The sequence below is a fragment of the Callithrix jacchus genome, chromosome 22 (assembly GCF_049354715.1).
Source record: "Callithrix jacchus isolate 240 chromosome 22, calJac240_pri, whole genome shotgun sequence".
NCBI classification, from domain to species: domain Eukaryota; kingdom Metazoa; phylum Chordata; class Mammalia; order Primates; family Cebidae; genus Callithrix; species Callithrix jacchus.
Genome location: NC_133523.1, coordinates 1,503,611 through 1,520,805, shown reverse-complemented (window position 1 = coordinate 1,520,805; position 17,195 = coordinate 1,503,611). Strand labels below are relative to the sequence as shown.

General features: G+C 59.4%; 1 protein-coding gene across 3 annotated transcripts; it reads left to right on the top strand.

Annotated features, from left to right (window-relative positions):
* Positions 1–226: 226 nt before the first annotated feature.
* MBD3 (methyl-CpG binding domain protein 3) lies at positions 227–16,912 on the top strand. 3 transcript variants are annotated; one of them, XM_035290186.3, is made up of 6 exons: positions 227–462; positions 8,542–8,701; positions 9,077–9,214; positions 10,763–10,853; positions 12,029–12,206; positions 15,268–16,912. In XM_035290186.3, the coding sequence occupies exons 1-6, from the start codon at positions 449–451 to the stop codon at positions 15,461–15,463; spliced, it is 777 nt and encodes a 258-aa protein (XP_035146077.1). In that variant the 5' UTR covers positions 227–448; the 3' UTR covers positions 15,464–16,912. The 3 variants fall into 3 exon arrangements, with proteins under 3 accessions (XP_035146077.1, XP_035146074.1, XP_035146076.2); XM_035290183.3 differs by having other exon boundaries at positions 227–558; XM_035290185.3 differs by lacking the exon at positions 227–462 and adding an exon at positions 7,466–8,299.
* Positions 16,913–17,195: the final 283 nt, after the last annotated feature.

Below are 17,195 nucleotides of genomic sequence, written 5' to 3'. Positions count from 1 at the left end.
AAGCATCTCCCCGCGCAGGCGCCCCAGGCGGACGAGGGCGACCGGGCGCAGCGGAAGCGGCTGCCTGGGCTCCGGGTACCACTGCCCGGCATGGGCGGCTCGCGGGGTCCAGGGCGCAGGCGCGGGCGCCGCCGGAGGACCGGCATCTTGCCCACGCGATGATTGGCGCGGCCAGAGGGGGCGGGGCCTGGCGCCGCAGCTGCGCAGAACGGGGCCCCGCGCGGGCGGGTGGGCGGAGCGGGCCCCCCGAGCGGGGGCTGGCGAGCGCGGGGAGGGGGCCGAGAGGGCGGCAAAGCCGGCGCGCGCCCGGCTGGGGGCGGAGGGTGGGGGCCCGCGGGCCGGAACAGCCGCGGCAAGTGGCGGCGGCGGCAGAGGCAGCGGAGGCAGCTGAGGCGGCGGCGGCAAGCGGGGGTTCGGGCGGCGGCGGCGGGCCGAGGAGCCGGGCGCGATGGAGCGGAAGAGGTGGGAGTGCCCGGCGCTCCCGCAGGGCTGGGAGAGGGAAGAAGTGCCCAGAAGGTCGGGGCTGTCGGCTGGCCACAGGGATGTCTTTTACTATAGGTGAATGAGCGCGCCGGCCGCGCAGGGCCCCAACGGGCGCCTCCCAGCGGCCTCTGCGGCGGCCTCGGCGCCCCTGCCCTGGGCCGCGGCCTGGGCCCCGCGCGTGCGTCGTGCGTCTGTGCGTGCGTCCTGCGTGCGTGTCTGTCCCGCTCGCGGAGGCCCAGTGCGCGTGCGCCGCTTGCCGGGCCGCATGGCGTTCGGCAGGCCGGGGACTGGCTCCCGGGCAGCGGCGGCGGCCGCCTTTGTTCGTGCGCACTGGGCCAGGGGCGCCTGGCGGCGGCGAGACGCTGCTGGGAGGCAGGGGTGGGGGCTGGGCTGTCCCTTTGGTTCCCGAGAGACGCTGGGGGGGCCCTCCTTGGGGCGCTCCGGGGGTGGCCAGCCGGGGTTTCGGGGAGCGGGGCTCATGGCGGGATCGGGGAGGCCGTGCGTGCAGACTCGCGTTCCCAGGCTCACCGCAGTCCTGGGAATCAGCGCCTCAGAGTGACGGGGTCCCCGAGCAGCGTTGGTTTTCTTTTATTGTTTGTTTGTTTTGTAAGAGGGATTTACCCCCGACGTCTGAGGCCTCTGCCCCGCGTGGGTCGCGGCCCCTTCGGGGTGCAGACCTGAGGCTCCCGACCTGCTCACCCACATGACGGTGGTGTTTACGTGGGTGTTACTGGTGTTCCGAGGCTTTCAGAAACCCCCTCCCCAAACCGAAAAAAGTGCTGCTCAGGAAGGTCACCCGGAACCCCTTCTGCGGGACAAAGACCGCGGCCTCTGCAGCCGGGCCCCCGACGGTCGGCACCTGCTGTTTGTCTGCCCTTTTTTTTTTTTTTTTCCTGCTGGCTGGGGAAGGATGCTTTTGATTCTGAGCCAACCTTCACTGCGCCCTCCCCCTGGTTCAGTGTCCCGCGGCGCCTTCGGGTCGGTCCCCGAGGGGAAAGCGGACGCCTCCCCTGTGCCCAGCGCCTGGGTGAAAGGGGGTGTGCAGCCGGTCCCCGTTTTTCTCATAGCTCGGGGTCACGGGCCGGAGACCGCCCAGGTGAGGGCGAGTGGTTTTCTCCAGCCAAGGAACTGCAGTGGGCAGAACCAGCGCTCTGTCCGCTGGGCACTTAGGTCCCCTGTGGTTCTTGACTGTCCCGGTTTTGGGAGATAAAATGAGGAAAGAGCAGGGAAGGGATGGGTTTGATCAGAAGCAGTTGTGTGGGGGCCTCCTCCTGCGGGAGGCGCTCAGGGGCTGGTTCCTGGAAAGTGGGAGGACAGCAAGAGAGAGGCGGAACTTGGTCCCCGAATGTGCACCCTGATGAGCTGGAACCCTGTAACTGCAGGCAGTGGCATAGTGGGACTGCAAGCCGTGTCTCTTAGGGACAGAGTGGTGCATTCCCTTTTGGTCCCCAGCCCCTTCACTGGCTCTTTAGAAAGCCTGAAGCATTGCGGTTCTGTCCTCTGTCGTGGAGGAGGCTGGGGCCTGCCCCCTTGCTAACTACGAGCGCGGTTCTGGGCTTCCTTCTCCCGGAGGCTGCTGTAGAGTCCACAGCAGGTCTCTGTCGGCCTCTGCAGTCCTCTGTCAAAAACGGCACCGGGCACCTCCTGTTACAGCCGTGGGTACACGTGCTGAAATCTGGGAGGGCAGATGACAGGGGCCTGAGTGAGACTAGGGTGGTCAGGGAGGGGGCCTCTCTGAGGAGGTGACGTTGAATGGAGCAGGGAGAGGCATCCAGGCAGCAGGAACGCCCCAGGAGGTGGCTGCAGCTTGGGAGCTGGAACCAAGGCCAGCTTGAGCGGAGTGTCCCGAGGCTGTCGCCCCACCTCTCATCCCATTCTCCCTTCCCTGAGCGTGGTGGTCTAGTTAGCAGTGGAGAAAAGCAGGAAAAAGCTCTCCTCTAAACAGACTGGAGAGATTCCAGGTTTCTCTGCAAAGGGTGAGCCCAGACTCAGCCCAGAGCCGCCCTCTGCAGGTCTGGGGCGTCCTCAACCCAGGCTTTCATCAGAGGCTTCAGGCTCCCAGGCTGAATGGTACGGGGACTGGAAGAGTTGAGGCCATGGTGCCTACTGTTTTTCGATACGTGTGGTTGTAATCAAGGCTGCTCTTTTTTCATTGAATGTCAGGGACATCTTTCTGTGTCAGTAGATCTGCCTAACCTTTATTAAAAATTGAGATATAGTTCACATTCCACAGAAGCTCCTTGAGACAGGGTCTCACCCAGGATGGGGTGCAGTGGTGTGATCGGGGCTTACTTCATTCTCGACCTCCCAGGCTCAGGTGACCTTCTCAGCTCAGCCTCCCAAGTAGCTGGAATTACAGGCATGTGCTACCATGCCTGGCTTATTTTTTTATTTTTATTTTTTGAGACGGAGTTTCGCTCTTGTTACCCAGGCTGGAGTGCAATGGCGCGATCTCGGCTCACCGCAACCTCCGCCTCCTGGGTTCAGGCAATTCTCCTGCCTCAGCCTCCCGAGTAGCTGGGATTACAGGCACGCACCACCATGCCCAGCTAATTTTTGTATTTTTAGTAGAGATGGGGTTTCACCATGTTGACCAGGATGGTCTCGATCTCTTGACCTCGTGATCCACCCGCCTTGGCCTCCCAAAGTACTGGGATTACAGGCTTGAGCCACTGCGACCGGCCAGCCTGGCTTATTTTTATAGAGACCGAGTTTCACTGTGATGCCTAGACTGGTCTCAAACTCCTGGACTCAAGCAATTCACGTGGCTTGGCCTCCCTGGGCGACTGCCTGGCGAAAGCTACTCTTCTAAAATGTACAGTTTGGTGGGTAATTTGTTTTGAAATGGAGGGGGACTCTTTTTGCTCAGACTGCAGCCGAATGGGGCTCTCTTAGCACACAACGTCTGCCTCCTGGGTTCAAGAGATTCTCCTGCCTCAGCCTATCAAGTAGCTGGGCCTACAGGTGTCCACCACCACGTCCGGTTAGTTTTTGTATTTTTAGTAGAGATCGGGTTTCGCCATGTTGGCCAGGCTGGTCTCAAACTCCTAACCTCAGATGGTCAGCTCACCTCGGCCTCCCAGTGTGCTGGGATTACAAGCGTGAGCCACCACACCTGGCCACCAGTGGTTTTTAGTACATTCACAAGGCTGTGCAACCATCACCAGTAATTCCAGAACATTCTCATCATTCCCAAAAGCAGCTCTGTCCTCATTACGAGTCACTCACCTCCTCCCGCAGCACCTGGTAACTACGAATCCCGTTTACCTTGTGTTTACTTTTATTTTATTTATTTATGTTTTGAGACAGTCTCACTCTGTCGCCAGGCTGGAGTGCAGTGGCGCAATCTCAGCTCACTGCAACCGCCACCTCCCGGGTTTAAGGGATTCTCCTGCCTCGGCCTCCCAGGTAGCTGGGACTACACTACAGGCATGTGCCACCACACCCGGCCTTTTTTTTTTTTTTTTTTTTTTTTGAGACAGGGTCTTGTTTTTGTCACCCAGGCTAGAATGCAGTGGTACAGTCATAGGTCACTGTATCCTTGACCTCCTGGACTCAAGCGGTCCTCCCTCCTCAGCTTCCGGAGTAGATGGGACCACAGGCATGTGCCACCGTGCCTGGTTAATTTTTATTTTATTTATTTATTTTGAGAGGGAGTCTCACTCTGTCACCCAGGCTGGAGTGCAGTGGCGTGATCTTGGCTCACTGCAAACTCCGCCTCCTGGGTTCAAGGGATTCCCCTGCCTCAGCCTCCTGAGTATCTGGGATTACAGGCCCCTGCCACCACCTCCAGCTAATTTTTTCATTTTTAGTAGAAACAGGGTTTCACTGTGTTGGCCAGGCTGGTCTCGAACTCCTGAGCTCAGGTGAGCTGTCGGGCTTGGCCTCCCAAAGTGCTGGGATTACAGGCAAGAGCCATTGTGCCCGCGCTCTGTTTTTTTTTGTTTTTTTTTTTTAAGTGGTGGGTCTTACTTTGTTGCCCAGCCTGGACTCGAACTCCTGAGCTCAAGCAGTCCTCCTGTCTCAGCCTCCCGGAGTGCTGGGATTGCAGGCATGAGGTATTGCGCTTACTCTGTTTGAGACAGTCCGTGTACCACAGCGTCATTTAAAGTGCCCGACTCAGTGGGTTTTAGCATTTTCGCGGATTTACAGATAGGTGCAGCTATCCTGAGTCGGCTACGGAGTTTCCATCGCCCCAGAAAGAACCCCGGGCCCATTTCCCTCCCACTGCCTTGTATGCCCACCCCCAGCTCTTGTTCACCTCCATCTGAAAAGGCAGAACAGCCTCTCTTTGGGGTGACCGGAGGCAGAGAACTGCTGGGAGTGTTTTGTGGGGTCTCTTCTTCCTGGTGCCTACGTGAGGCCTGAGTCAGGGCCTGGGGCTTCTTGGTCTCTTTCCACTGCCCTGGGCAAACCTCGGGTTTAATAACGTCAGCCAGCCCGCCCGCGCAGTAATTAGAAAAGGAACTCTCCAGAAGGAGCCCTCAGTGGTTTCGGACCCCCAGGCACTTGTCCTTGTCCCTCCCGGTGGTGCCCTGTCCCAGTGGACGTGCTAGAGCCCGCCGTGTCCTTGTGTACCAAGGAATTTCCCGTGGTGAGGGGGCGGGGGTGGAGAGAAGTAGAACTTCCTGAGACCTGTGTATCAGCCTCGTCCGTGGGTCCTGGACGGAGGCCGTGGAGCTAAGCATGTGACCACATACTTCTGTGCGGTGCCTGCAGAATCGAGTTTCCTTCTGGCTAGAAGAGATTCTCAGCTGTCTTGGTTGTCTGGCATCTGACGTCTACCATGGGCCAAGATGCCTGGGGCAGGGGCAGAGGAGGACAGGAGGAGCCTGCCCTGGAGGGTTCTGGGAAACCAGCAACACAGAGCCATCCGCCAGGCTCAGGCGGGTGCATTGTCACTCAGTGACTTTTGACCGAGTTGAGAATGTGCTTACGGTACCTGGCCTCCTAAGCACCGGACAGCTGCTTATTTCTGCATCATCTTCTTGAGGTAAACTAGCCAGGCTCACACCTGTAACCCCTCTGGGAGGGGACGCAGGAGGATCTCGAGATCCGAAGGTGGAGACCAACCTGGGCAACACAGCGGGGCCCCATCTCTGCAAAAAATTGAAAAATTAGCTGGACATGGCTGGGCACCACGGCTCATGCCTGTAATCCTCACGCTTGTGAGGCTGAGGCAGGTGGGTCACCTGACATCGAGTGTTCGAGACCAGACTTGGCCAACATGGTGAAACTCTGTCTCTACTAAAAATAACAAAAATTAGCCGGGCATTGTGGCAGGTGCCTGTATCCCCAGCTACTTGGGAGGCTGAGGCAGCAGAATTGCTTGGACCTGGGAGGCGGAGGCTGCAGGGAGCCAAGATGGTGCCACTGCACTCCAGCCGGGGCGACAGAGCGAGACTCCATCTCAAAAAAATAAATGAAATAAAAATGAGCTGGGCGTGATGGTGCGCCCTTGTAGTCCCAGCTACTCGGGAGGCTGAGGCAGCTATCCCTGAGCCCAGGAGGTCATGGCTGCAGTGTGCTCTGACCACACCACTGCACTCCAGCCTGGGCAACGAGAGGAGACCCTGTCTCTAAAAGAAAAATGGAAAGAAAAGAAAGAAATGAATCGTCAGGGTGGGTGCTCATACCTGTAATCCCAATGCTTTGGGAGGCAAGGAGGGAGGCTTGCCTGAGCTCAGGCGTCCCAGACCAGCCTGGACAGCATAGTGAGACCCCATCTCTATAGAATATATATATAAATTAGGCTGGGCATGGTGGCTCACACTTGTAATCCCAGCATTTTGGGAGGCCGAGGTGGACAGATCACCTGGGGTCAGGAGTTGGCAACTGGCCTGGCCATATTGGCCAGGGGTGAAACCCTGTCTCTACTAAAAGTACAAAATATTAGCCAGGCGTGGTGGTGGGCACCTGTAATCCCAGCTACTCAGGAGGCTGAGGCAGGAAAATCACTTGAACCTGAAGGCGGAGGTTGCAGTGAGCAGGGATCACACCACTTCACTCCAGGCTGGGCAACAGAGCGAGACTCCATCTCAAAAATATATATATGTATGTATGCATGTATAAAAGCCGTGTGTATGTATGTATGTATGCATGTATAAAAGCCGTGTGTATGTATGCATGTATAAAAGCCGTGTGTATGTATGCATGTATAAAAGCCGTGTGCACGTATGTATGCATGTATAAAAGCCGTGTGTATGCATGTATAAAAGCCGTGTGTATGTATGCATGCATGTATAAAAGCCGTGTGTATGTATGTACGCATGTATAAAAGCCGTGTGTATGTATGTATGTATGCATGTATAAAAGTCGTGTGTATGTATGCATGTATAAAAGCCGTGTGTATGTATGTATGCATGTATAAAAGCCGTGTGTATGTATGTACGCATGTATAAAAGCCGTGTGTATGTATGCATGCATGTATAAAAGCCGTGTGTATGTATGTACGCATGTATAAAAGCCGTGCGTGGTGGCTCGTGCCTGTCTCCCAGCACTTGGGAGGCTAAGGTGGAAGGATCACCCTCGCCCAGGAGTTCAGGGTTGCAGTGAGCTGTGATTGAGCCGCTGCCTTCCAGCCTGGGCGACAATGAGAACCAGTCTCCAGAAAGAATAGAGATGAAGCTCCGTGCATGTGAGCAGCCCCTGCACATCCTCACCCCAGCCCCTGGCACCGCATCCCTTTCCTGTCTGAATTATGCTGTTGTAGACCTTTTTTTTTTTTTGAGACAAAGTTTCGCTCTTGTTGCCCAGGCTGGAGTACAATGGCGTGATCTCGGCCCACCGCAACCTCTGCCTCCCTAGTTCAAGTGATTCTCCTGCCTCAGCCTCCCAAGTAGCTGGGATTAGAGGTTCACACCACCACACCCGGCTCAGGTTTTGTATTTTTCGTAGAGACAGGGTTTCTCCATGTTGGTCAGCCTGGTCTTGAACTCCCGACCTCAGGTCACCCACCCGCCTTGGACTCCCAAAGTGCTAGGATTACAAGCGTGAGCCACCTCGCCCTGTTCTAGACATTTCATAGAAATGGGATCACACACTGTGTGGCCTTCTGTGTCTGGCGTCCCTCACTGAGCATGACGTCCTCAAGGTTCATCCACACTGGCCTGTCTCAGAGTGTTGCTCCTTTTCATGGCTGAGTAATATTCCACTGTGTGGATGGGCCATGTTGCATTGGTCCGTTCATGTGCTGAGAGCGTCTGGGCTGCCTCCACCTTCTGGCTGCCATGGTAGGGCTCTTGGGGACTTTGTGTAGAGCTGATGGTGTGGATGTGTGCCCTCATTTCTCTCGGGCAGATACCTAAGACTAGCATAGCTGGGTCATCCGCAGATTTGCTGGGGAGCTGCCAGGCTTTCCCAACATGGCTGTTCCATTTTACATCCCAGCCATGATGGCGATGTGTTGGGTTGGGTGCCTAGCATCTTGTAGCGTGACCATATGGGACACGCAGGGCATCCTGTAGGTGGCTGCCCTTATTTCCTGGAGAGCACGAGTTGCTAGCGCTTGTCTGCGGCAGGCTGAGAGCAGAGCCCTGTGTCCAGGTCTGTGCGTGCCCGGCTGCCTCTCTGCAAGCTCCACCCCGGGTTATGTGCAAGCAGCTGTTGGGGCCTGGCCCAAACGTTAGAACGAGGCCCCTTCCTAGCCTGGCCTTGCCGCTGGAACCTGGAGGTGGAAGGAGATTGATCTTACAGCTGTCACTCACATACCTGTTCTCTGTGGGGTCTTTTCCTAAGACTGTGACCCAAATTCCGTCTCTAGAATGTTCTGGAAATGTGAGGCATCCTCCCAGAGCCAGGGCCCATCCTCCTGTAGGTAATGGCGTTTGTTCCAGAACTCACAGTGTCTGCTGTGCCTGATATGCCAGGGCCTGGGGTGGGTATGATTGGAGGGTACCAGGATGGGGGGGCTGGGGCAAGGATCGGTGTGGAGTCTGGGGCCGGCGCCCGTATTTGGGGGCCAATTTTGGAGTCTGGAGGTCAGGGTTGGGGTCTGGGACTGGGGCCAAGGCCTGGGTCTGGGGTCCGCCGGGGCCCGACCGTCCTGCCTCTCCGCAGCCCGAGCGGGAAGAAGTTCCGCAGCAAGCCGCAGCTGGCGCGCTACCTGGGCGGCTCCATGGACCTGAGCACCTTTGACTTCCGCACCGGGAAGATGCTGATGAGCAGGATGAACAAGAGCCGCCAGCGCGTGCGCTACGACTCCTCCAACCAGGTCAAGGTGAGCGGTGGCGTCATGCGGGTGACGTCAGCGCAGGGCGTTTTAGGCGGGGACGCGGCCATGACGCGAGCGGCAGGCGACGGAGCGCGCGCGGGAGGTCACAGCGGGCAGAGGACACGGGGCGCGGGGCGGAGGCTGCAGAGCAGAAGGCGCCGGGCACAGAGCGCTGCGCGCATGGCGAGGACGCGACCCGCGACGGGGGCTCTGGAGGAGCTGGCCGGGCCCAGCCTGCGAGAGCGGCCTCCCCGGAGCGTGGGGGTCCTGGGGGACGCGAGGGGCGCCCGCAAGGCGGGGGGTCGTCCGGGCCCCACGTCCCTGGAGGCTCTGAGCCGCCGGGGAGACCCCAGGCCGGGCTGCAGCGCCTTCCTCCCGCAGGGCAAGCCCGACCTGAACACGGCGCTTCCCGTGCGCCAGACGGCGTCCATCTTCAAGCAGCCGGTGACCAAGATTACCAACCACCCCAGCAACAAGGTCAAGAGCGACCCGCAGAAGGCGGTGGACCAGCCGCGCCAGGTGAGCCAGCGCACGGCGACCCCAGCCTTCCCGGCCAGCTCTTCGCCTTGGTGGGTGGACGTTTGGAATCAGATCGTACTTGGAGCGGACGAATGGAGCGCAGGAGTTCCAAGCCAGCCTGGGCACCACGGGAGGCAGAAACATGAAAACATTAGCTGGACGTGGTGGCGCTTGCCTGTGGTCCCTGCTCCTGAGGAGGCTGAGATGGGAGGATTGCTTGAGCCTAGGAGGCTAAGGCTGCAGTGAGCTGTGATCACACCACTGCTCTCCAGCCTGGGTGACAGCAAGAACCAATCTGTGGGCCCCCCTTGGGATGCGCAGGGAATTAGTTCAGAACACACCCCACCCTCTTTGGTATCCCCAGATACCAAACTCCGGGGATGATCAGCCTCTCATAGAAAATGCTCTAGCATGGCGGGCGGTGGCTCGCGCCTGTAATCCCAGCACTTTGGGAGGTCAAGGCAAGCAGATCACCTGAGTTCAGGAACTCGAGACCAGCCTGACCAACACGGCCAAACCCCGTCTCTACTAAAAATACAAAAATTAAGTGGGCACGGTGGTGCGTGCCTGTAATCCCAGCACTTTGGGAGACTGAGGCAGGCGGATCCGAGTAGACCAGCCTGACCGACGTGGTGAAACCCTGTCTCTACTAAAAGTAGGAAAATTAGCCGGGTGTGGTGGTGTGTGCCTGTAATCCCAGCTACTCAGGAGGCCGACAGAGGAGGGTCACTTGAACCTGGGTGGAGGAGGTTGCAGTGAGCCGAGATCGTGCCACTGCACTCCAGCCTGGGCGACAGAGCAAGACTGTCTCAGAAATGAAATTTAAAAACTTTTTAATGGAAATGGTCTGGTATTTGCATGTAACCTGCAGGTGTCATGTAGATTCCTGATACTCCTGCATACGGTGTCCATGGTTGTGACACTCCCTGTTTTGTGTGTGTCTTATTAGATTTTTTAATTTTTGGCTTTTGGGACAGGGTCTCTCTGTGTTGCCCAGGCTGGTCTCAAGCTCCTGCTGTCAGTCAGGTGATCCTCCCACCTCCGCCTCCCTAGTTGTGGGAATTACAGGCGTGAGCTACCCCATGTGTAGGTTTTATTCTTTTTTTTTTTTTTTTTTTTTTTTGAGATGGAGTTTTGCTCTTGTTACCCAGGCTGGAGTACAATGGCGCGATTTCGGCTCACCGCAACCTCCGCCTCCTGGGTTCAGGCAATTCTCCTGCCTCCAGGCAATTCTCCTGCCTCAGCCTCCCGAGTAGCTGGGATTATAGGCACGCACCACCGTGCCCAGCTAATTTTTTGTATTTTTAGTAGAGACGGGGTTTCACCATTTTGACCGGGATGGTCTCGATCTCTTGACCTCGTGATCCACTGGATACCAGGCTGTGGAAATCCTGGGCAGGAGCAGGAGGCCCAAGGCCCTGGGAGGCAAGAGGCCCGTGGGGACCCACCTGGGGAAGGAGGCCAGGTGGGCCTCCATAGAGTCCTTCGAGGCCCTGGAAGGGGGAGGGGCGGGGCTGCCCTTGGGGTTCATATGTATGTCTGGGGCAGCTCTTCTGGGAGAAGAAGCTGAGCGGCCTGAACGCCTTCGACATTGCTGAGGAGCTAGTCAAGACCATGGACCTCCCCAAGGGCCTGCAGGGTGAGCGGGCACCCCACGGGGGGGGGCCAGAAGGGGACGGGCTGGGTGGGGTGGAGTCCTGGGGGCACCCTCATCTTCTAGCAAGGTGAAGGGCTGTTCATGATGCGGGCACTGAGGGCAAATCTTCCTGTGGCTGGGCTGGGAGGAGGGGCCCCAGGGCACCTGGGCTGGGCCCTTCATACTTGGAGACTTGTGGTGGGGCAGGAGGAGGGGCCCGGGGTGCCTGGCTGGGCCCTTCATATTTGGAGACCCTGTGGGAGGGGCAGGAGGAGGGGCCCGGGGGGCCTGGCTGGGCCCTTCATACTTGGAGACCCTGTGGGTGGGGCAGGAGGAGGGGCCCGGGGTGCCTGGCTGGGCCCTTCATATTTGGAGACCCTGTGGGTGGGGCAGGAGGAGGGGCCCGGGGTGCCTGGCTGGGCCCTTCATACTTGAAGACCCTGCGTGGGGCTCTGTGGCCTCCAGGTGCAGTGCACGCCCAGGGGCGTTTTGACCTGGATCCTAAGAAAACAAGGAGGGCTGGTTTTGCCCCTGCACAGAGCAAGGAATGCGGAGCTGGTGTGGTTCGGCGGTTTTTTAGAGACCAGGCCGGCTGGGTGCAGTGGCTGACGCCTGTAATTCAGCACTTCAGGAGGCTGAGGCAGGAGTATCACGAGCTCGGAGGTTCAAGACCAGCTGGGGCAGCACAGTGAGACCCTACCTCTGCATCCCTACAGAAAATGCAGAGCAAGAGCCTGTCTCAAAAAACAAAAGGTGGGCTTTCCGTCGCCCAGGCTGGAGCTCGGCGGTGCCGTCACTGCTCACAGCCTCCCGGGCTCAAGTGGTTCTCTCAGCTCAGCCTCCTGAGTAGCTGGGACCGCGCAGCGCCACACCCGGCTGATGTTTTCGTTGTTGTGTGGGGATGGGGATCTCACTGTGTTGTCCAGGCCGGCCTCCAGCTCCTCAGCGCATCGGTCCTCCCGCCTCGCCCTCCCAAATGCTGGGGTTGCAGGCGCGAGCCGCCGTGCCCACCTAGCTTGCTCTGCTTCTGTTAGGAAAGTGATGAGGCCCGCGTGAGGGGAAGTGGAGGCGTGACGCTGGTCGGGGAGAAGGGGCAGCTCCGTCCTGGGGCATCCGTGGCCTGTCTGGGTCACAGCTGTGACCTCTCCCCTCGTGGCTGCCTTTCCACTGCCTGGCAGGGGTGGGACCCGGCTGCACGGACGAGACGCTGCTGTCGGCCATCGCCAGCGCCCTGCACACGAGCACCATGCCCATCACCGGGCAGCTGTCGGCCGCCGTGGAGAAGAACCCTGGCGTGTGGCTCAACACCACGCAGCCCCTGTGCAAAGCCTTCATGGTGACCGACGAGGACATCAGGTAGCCCCTGGCCCCCGTGTACTTCCTGTCTCCCCACGACTCTCCCATCTCTGTGGATGCTGCCGGGGTTTTTTGAAACAGGAGTAGCTGGGGCAAGGGGACCCATCGTCAGAGCCGGTGTGAACCCGTGTCCTCGGGCCAGGGTGAGCCGGCCACCTCTCGAAGGCATGTTCTTGAAAAGAGTGTGAAGCCAGGTGCTGTGGCTCACACCCGTCATCCCAGCACTTTGAGAGGCTGAGGCAGGCAGATCACTTGGTCAGTGGTTCGAGACCAGCCTGACCAGCATGGCGAAACCCCATGTTTGCTTAAAATACAAAAATGAGCCAGGCATGGTGGTGCATGTCTGTGGTCCCAGCTACTTGGGAGGCTGGGGCAGGAGAATCGCTTGAACCTGGGAGATGGAGGTTGCAGTGAGCTGAGATCCTGCCGCTGCACTCCAGCCCGGGTGACAGTGATTCTCCGACTCAAAAAACAATGAAAAAAGCAAAGATTGTGGTCCTGGGAGTCCACAGGGACTGGCTGTGCTGGGTGCTGGGCTCCATGCTGGGCCCTGGGGACGGGGGGACAAGGCAGGCCAGGCTTCTGCCTTTGGGGAGATGGCTTGGGGTGCCCACGGAGGGACAGTTCCGGCGGCAGTGGCCGGCCTGCGGAGCCTGGAACAGGCAGGATGGTGGGGGGTGAGCTGAGCTGTGAGGTGGGGGTGCCCGGGGTGAGCCCTAATGCAGGGCTTCATGGCCGAACTGGAGTGTGGTGTGCGGGGTGGCCGCAAGGCCCCTGGTGACGGAGGCGCCTGCAGGAAGCCCTGGAGTGCTGAAGAGAAGACGGGCTTTCCTCGGTCAACCCAGCACACGGCGGAGGTCAGAGAAGGAAAGGGAACTCCTGAGGGCTCCAGAAATGGGGAACTAAGACCCGGAGCGGCCAGGGAGGCGCTGGGCACGGGGGCACAAGGAGAGGAGACTCTGTGCCCCAGGCAGGACGAAGACGCAAGGAGACAGCGTGGGCGCCGGGGGTTCCGTGCGAGCGGCTGGCGGCAGCCTCCTCCAGCCGTGGTACCTCTGGGCCCCTCATTTGGGTTTGAGGTCAATTTACACTCTACACACTCAGGGAACTTCCCCAAAATGACGAAGAATTGACAAGTTAAGAAAAGAACAAGACTGAGGAACAGCAGGCAGATGATTAAAAGCCCCAGGCTGAGCACAGGCTCACACCTGTAATCCCGGCACTTTGGGGGGCCAAGGTGGGAGCATCACCGGAGATCGGGAGTTCGAGACCAGCCTGGCCAATGTGGTGAACTGTCTCTACTAAAAAAAAAAAAAAAAAAAAAAAAAGCAGTAATTATCCGGGTGTGTCGGTGCACAGCTGCAGTCCCAACTCTTGGGAGGCTGAGGCAGGAGAATCTCGGGAACTCGGGAGGCAGAGGCTGCAGTGAGTGGAGATCGCACCAGTGCACTCCAACCTGGGTGACAGAGACCCTGTCTTTAAAAAAAAAGAAAGGGGCCGGGCACGGGGTCTCACGCCTGTCATCCCAGCACTTTGGGAGGCCGAGGCAGGTGGATCACGAGGTCAAGAGATCGAGACCATCCTGGTCAACATGGTGAAACCCCGTCTCTACTAAAAATACAAAAATTAGCTGAGCATGGTGGCACGTGCCTGTAGTCCCAGCTACTCGGGAGGCTGAGGCAGGAGAGTTGCCTGAACCCAGGAGGCGGAGGTTGCGGTGAGCCGAGATCACACCATTGCACTCCAGCCTGGGTAACAATAGCGAAACTCCGTCTCAAAAAATAAAAAAGGAAGAAAGCTAGGGTCACGGTGGCTCATGCCTATAATCCCAGCACTTTGGGAGGGTGAGGTGGGTGGATCACGAGGTCAGGAGATCGAGGCCATCCTGGCCAAAACAGTGAAACCCCATCTCTACTAAAAATACAGAAAATTAGCCTGGCATGGTGGCGCGTGCCTGTAGTCTCAGCTACTCGGGAGGCTGAGGCAGAAAACATTGCTTGAACCTGGGATACAGAGGCCGCAGTGAGCTGAAATTGTGCCACTGCACTCCAGCCTGGGTGACGGAGTGAGACTCTGTCTCAAAAAGAAAAAAAAAAACTTGTAGAAACTGAAAAGGGCATTGAAATTTGGAACTCCGTGGTGGGGTGAGCAGAAGGTGGAGTCCTTTCTGGAAGGACAGCCAGCAGGTGGTGGCTGCAGTGGGGTCGGTGAGCCAGGGTGTTGTGGGTGGCAGGGACAGCCCCGGTACAGAGGAGCCACTGGAGGGAGACCCCAGGCAGGAGGGCGTGGCTGAGCCTTGGCCACAACTGGGGACATACACAGAATCAGCCTCACATGGGAGTGAAAGCAGAACAGAGACAAGAAAGGGTCTTTGGGCAGCTGGGGAGGGAGGCAGGCAGAGCCGGTCACCCCGGGAGTCGCTGGCATCAGCTTGTAATCCTGAAGGTGGAGGCCCCCTGGTGCGGTCCCTGCTGGTGGGTGGGACATGGGTTTCTTTTTTGTTTTTTTGAGATGGAGTCTCACTCTGTCGCCCGGGCTAGAGTGCAGTCACTGCAACCTCCGCCTCCTGGGTTCAATCGATGCTCCTGGCTCAGCCTCCCAAGGAGCTGGGACTACAGCCACCACACCCAGCCCATGTTGGCCAGGCTGGTCTTGAACTCCTGACCTCAGGTGATCCGCCCACCTTGGCCTCCCAGAATGCCGGGATGACAGGCGTGAGCCACTGCGCCCTGGTGAGGCTTTTCCTGCCCCACTCTGCCTGTTGGGGGCCAGGGGCAAGTGTTTATGCCGCTGAGCCTGGGGAGGCCCAGGGCCTGGTCTGGAGACTGAGGGGTGGGGCCCCTCCCTTGGCCCCAAGAGAGGTGGCAGGTGGGCCATACAGGAGGATGGCGGATGCTATCACTGGCCTGTGGCAGCCAGTTATTCTCTTGATAGTGAAGGGAGGGGCACTGCGGATTCCTCAGCCTCTCCGCCCAGCCGAGGGCCCCTCCCCTCACTCATTCTGAGTCCGCATCCTCCTGGCCGCTGGCCTGGGTGTGACACGATGTCCCCGTGTCCCCAGGAAGCAGGAGGAGCTAGTGCAGCAGGTGCGGAAGCGGCTGGAGGAGGCGCTGATGGCCGACATGCTGGCGCACGTGGAGGAGCTGTCGAGAGACGGCGAGGCTCCGCTGGACAAGGCCTGCACCGAGGATGACGAGGAGGACGAGGACGAGGAGGAGGAGGAGCCGGACCCGGACCCGGAGATGGAGCACGTCTAGGGCAGGCGCTGCGGACCTCGGGGACTGCCTGGAGTCGTCCTGCACTGGAGCTGCCTGCCACGCATGGAGTGCCCCGTCTCCCCAGAAGAGCCCAGGCGTCCCCGTCCTGTGGAGTCGCTAAAGCCAGCCCTCCCTGTCCTTTCAGAAGCCCTGCCAAGAGCCCGTGCTGTGAGAGCCGCCTGCCGTTGTGGCCCTCGGTCCCACGTGGACCCGGCTCAGGGCCCTGGGGACGCCTGTGAGGAAGGCTGTGCTCCTGGCTCCCTCCTTGGCTGTCTTCCCTTCTCCGGGCCTCGGGGCACACAGCTGGGGCTGCCTCACCCGAAAGACCCTCCCTGCTCCCGTCTAAAGGGCCCAGGTCCCTCCTGGCTCCCCATGACCTCAGGGCTTGAGGCCAGCTCCTCCCACGGCTGCTGCCCCCAGCTCCTTGAGACTGGAATGTGGACACCCGGGAGGGTTTCTCAGTCTGAAGGCGTGGTTTTGAAGCGCACATCACCCGCCGTGCGGCAGGAGGACGGGACTCTGGTCCTCTGTAGGGGATGTCCAGGACGGCGCCACCCTCTGCCCTGCCACGCAGCTGCGGCACCACAGACCCTCACAGGCCAAATGGCACGCCCGGGAGTCCATGCTCCTTCAGTCAATCTGTGACCGTCAAGGCCGGACGTGCACATCACCAGGCGGCCTCTCTGCTGCCACAGGGACGCCAGCTGCTGCCAGCCCCCTGCCTCAGTTTCCCTTGTGTGATGGGAACACAGGCACCCAGCTTTGAGGTGGTGCTGACGCTCCCAGGGTGTCAGGAGACACTTGGACAGGTCAAGTCTCCCAGGTGCTTACTGAGGTGCCCAGGTCTCTGGGGAGCTTCTGGTCTGAGGCCGTCTGAAGGGACTGACGTGCTCCTGATGCCCCCAGTGCCTCGGCGAGGGCAGGTTCCAGGCTGCGGGGGCCTGAACCCTGGGCTCCTAGTAGGGGGAATGGTTCATTACCTGCATTGACCTTAGGCCCGTCGAGAGGGCCTGTCCTGGCTCTGCCCCACCCGGGATCTGGGATCTGGTCGCTGCCTGGGGCAGACTGATGGGCAGAGTCAGTGTCTGGGCTGTGACCCCTAATGGTGCCTGACTGTGGGGGCCAAGGAAGTGCCCGTTGGGAGCCAGGCTCGCCACTCTGCCAGGTGCCCTGCAAGGACAACCACACGGCAGTGGGCTGGCGGCGGCTTGCTGCTCCTTGTCACACTCAAAGCACAAGTTTTCGGGATGGGCTCAAGGGCTGGGCCCCCAAGGGACCCTCTAGGTGGGGACTGAGTCTTCCTGGGGTTGGTGCCCTCTGGCCGGGACCCTTTGCCAGCCCGAGGTCCTCAGGTGCTGTGGTGGGGTGGCCTCCCCTCTGTCTGCCTGGTGGATGGAGCTGTGGGCGTGGGCACGTGACTGAATAAAGCCACCTTGGGATGTGCTTGGAGCCTGGAGTGGTGCATCCGCCACCTGCTGAATGATGAGAGGCTGACGGCCCGGCCGTTCCTGACCCCATACTCACACAGAGCAGGCTTGGGGTGTCAGGGAAGCCTGGGCCGGTCCCGGCGTCTGTGGGTGAGGGCCATGCCTCCCGAGCTGCCACCAGCTTGGCCTGGGCACTGTGGGTGTGGGCCTTGCTGCCCAGGTCAGGACAGTGGGCAGGGCTCAGACCCAGCACGGCTCCTTCCAGTGAAGCAGGAGGGGCTGCCCAGACGCAAGCACCTCAGGTC

Excerpts from the sequence above, each read along its gene's own strand:
- MBD3 (XM_035290183.3), top strand. The coding sequence starts at position 449 with ATGGAGCGGAAGAGGTGGGAGTGCCCGGCGCTCCCGCAGGGCTGGGAG. Across the intron at positions 8,702-9,076 it reads ACTCCTCCAACCAGGTCAAG|GGCAAGCCCGACCTGAACAC; the intron begins GTGAGCGGTGGC and ends TTCCTCCCGCAG. Across the intron at positions 12,207-15,267 it reads GTGACCGACGAGGACATCAG|GAAGCAGGAGGAGCTAGTGC; the intron begins GTAGCCCCTGGC and ends CCGTGTCCCCAG.